Genomic DNA, 654 nt, shown 5'->3' on the forward strand with positions numbered 1-654 from the left:
ATTGTCTCTTTCATCAGGTTCTGCATGTTTATATTGTAAATATTCTTCATCAAATGGCAGTCGATAATGTAAACAAATGTTGTGTAGAATTGCGCATGCATTTACAATCTGCTCTGCTATTTCTGGAGCATACATCAATACACGTTGATACGACAAGCATCTCCACGTTCCTTTTAAAACTCCAAAAAATCTCTCTACAACACTCCTTGCTTTGCATAACTTTTCATTATAACGAAATTGTCGACTTTGTTGTGGATAATGTGGCAGAGGCGTCATGAGCCAAGGTTCTAAAGGATATCCAGCATCACCTTTATACATGCAAAAAAAGAGTATTTAAAAAAGAATATATAGTGTGAAATAGAATTTGTAAGAACAGTTGTACAACATAAGTTCTAAAATATATAGATCTAATAATTTAAAAAATTAATTAAAACCGGTACCTTCGCGACAACAAAAAAAAATTCAACGCCACAACGGCTTGCTCAAATTTTAAACACTCTAAATTTTACGTCAATAATTGGGCGCCAGGCACGAGAGAGCGTGCCACTCTTTCTTGAATTTTTTCGGTACGGTCTCGCTCAAAAGTACTGAGATGTAGAGACTCACGAATGCGGACGGCTCTAATAACCGACTACTCAGCCACGATAATGGCAG

General features: G+C 36.4%; 1 protein-coding gene across 1 annotated transcript in view; it reads right to left on the reverse strand.

Moving 5' to 3' along the window:
- Nucleotides 1-6: 6 nt before the first annotated feature.
- Nucleotides 7-654, reverse strand: part of LOC108729472 (putative nuclease HARBI1) — a gene marked incomplete at its 3' end in the record, with an annotated part of 12,084 nt that continues 11,436 nt past the window's right edge. Inside the window, exon 3 of the mRNA XM_018458615.1 lies at nucleotides 7-308. Coding sequence (XP_018314117.1) covers nucleotides 7-308 — 302 coding nt within the window. The remainder of the gene's footprint in view (nucleotides 309-654) is intronic.

The sequence above is a fragment of the Mycetomoellerius zeteki genome, unplaced genomic scaffold, assembly GCF_001594055.1.
Source record: "Mycetomoellerius zeteki isolate Tzet28-1 unplaced genomic scaffold, Tzet1.0 scaffold1163, whole genome shotgun sequence".
Lineage (NCBI taxonomy): Eukaryota > Metazoa > Arthropoda > Insecta > Hymenoptera > Formicidae > Mycetomoellerius > Mycetomoellerius zeteki.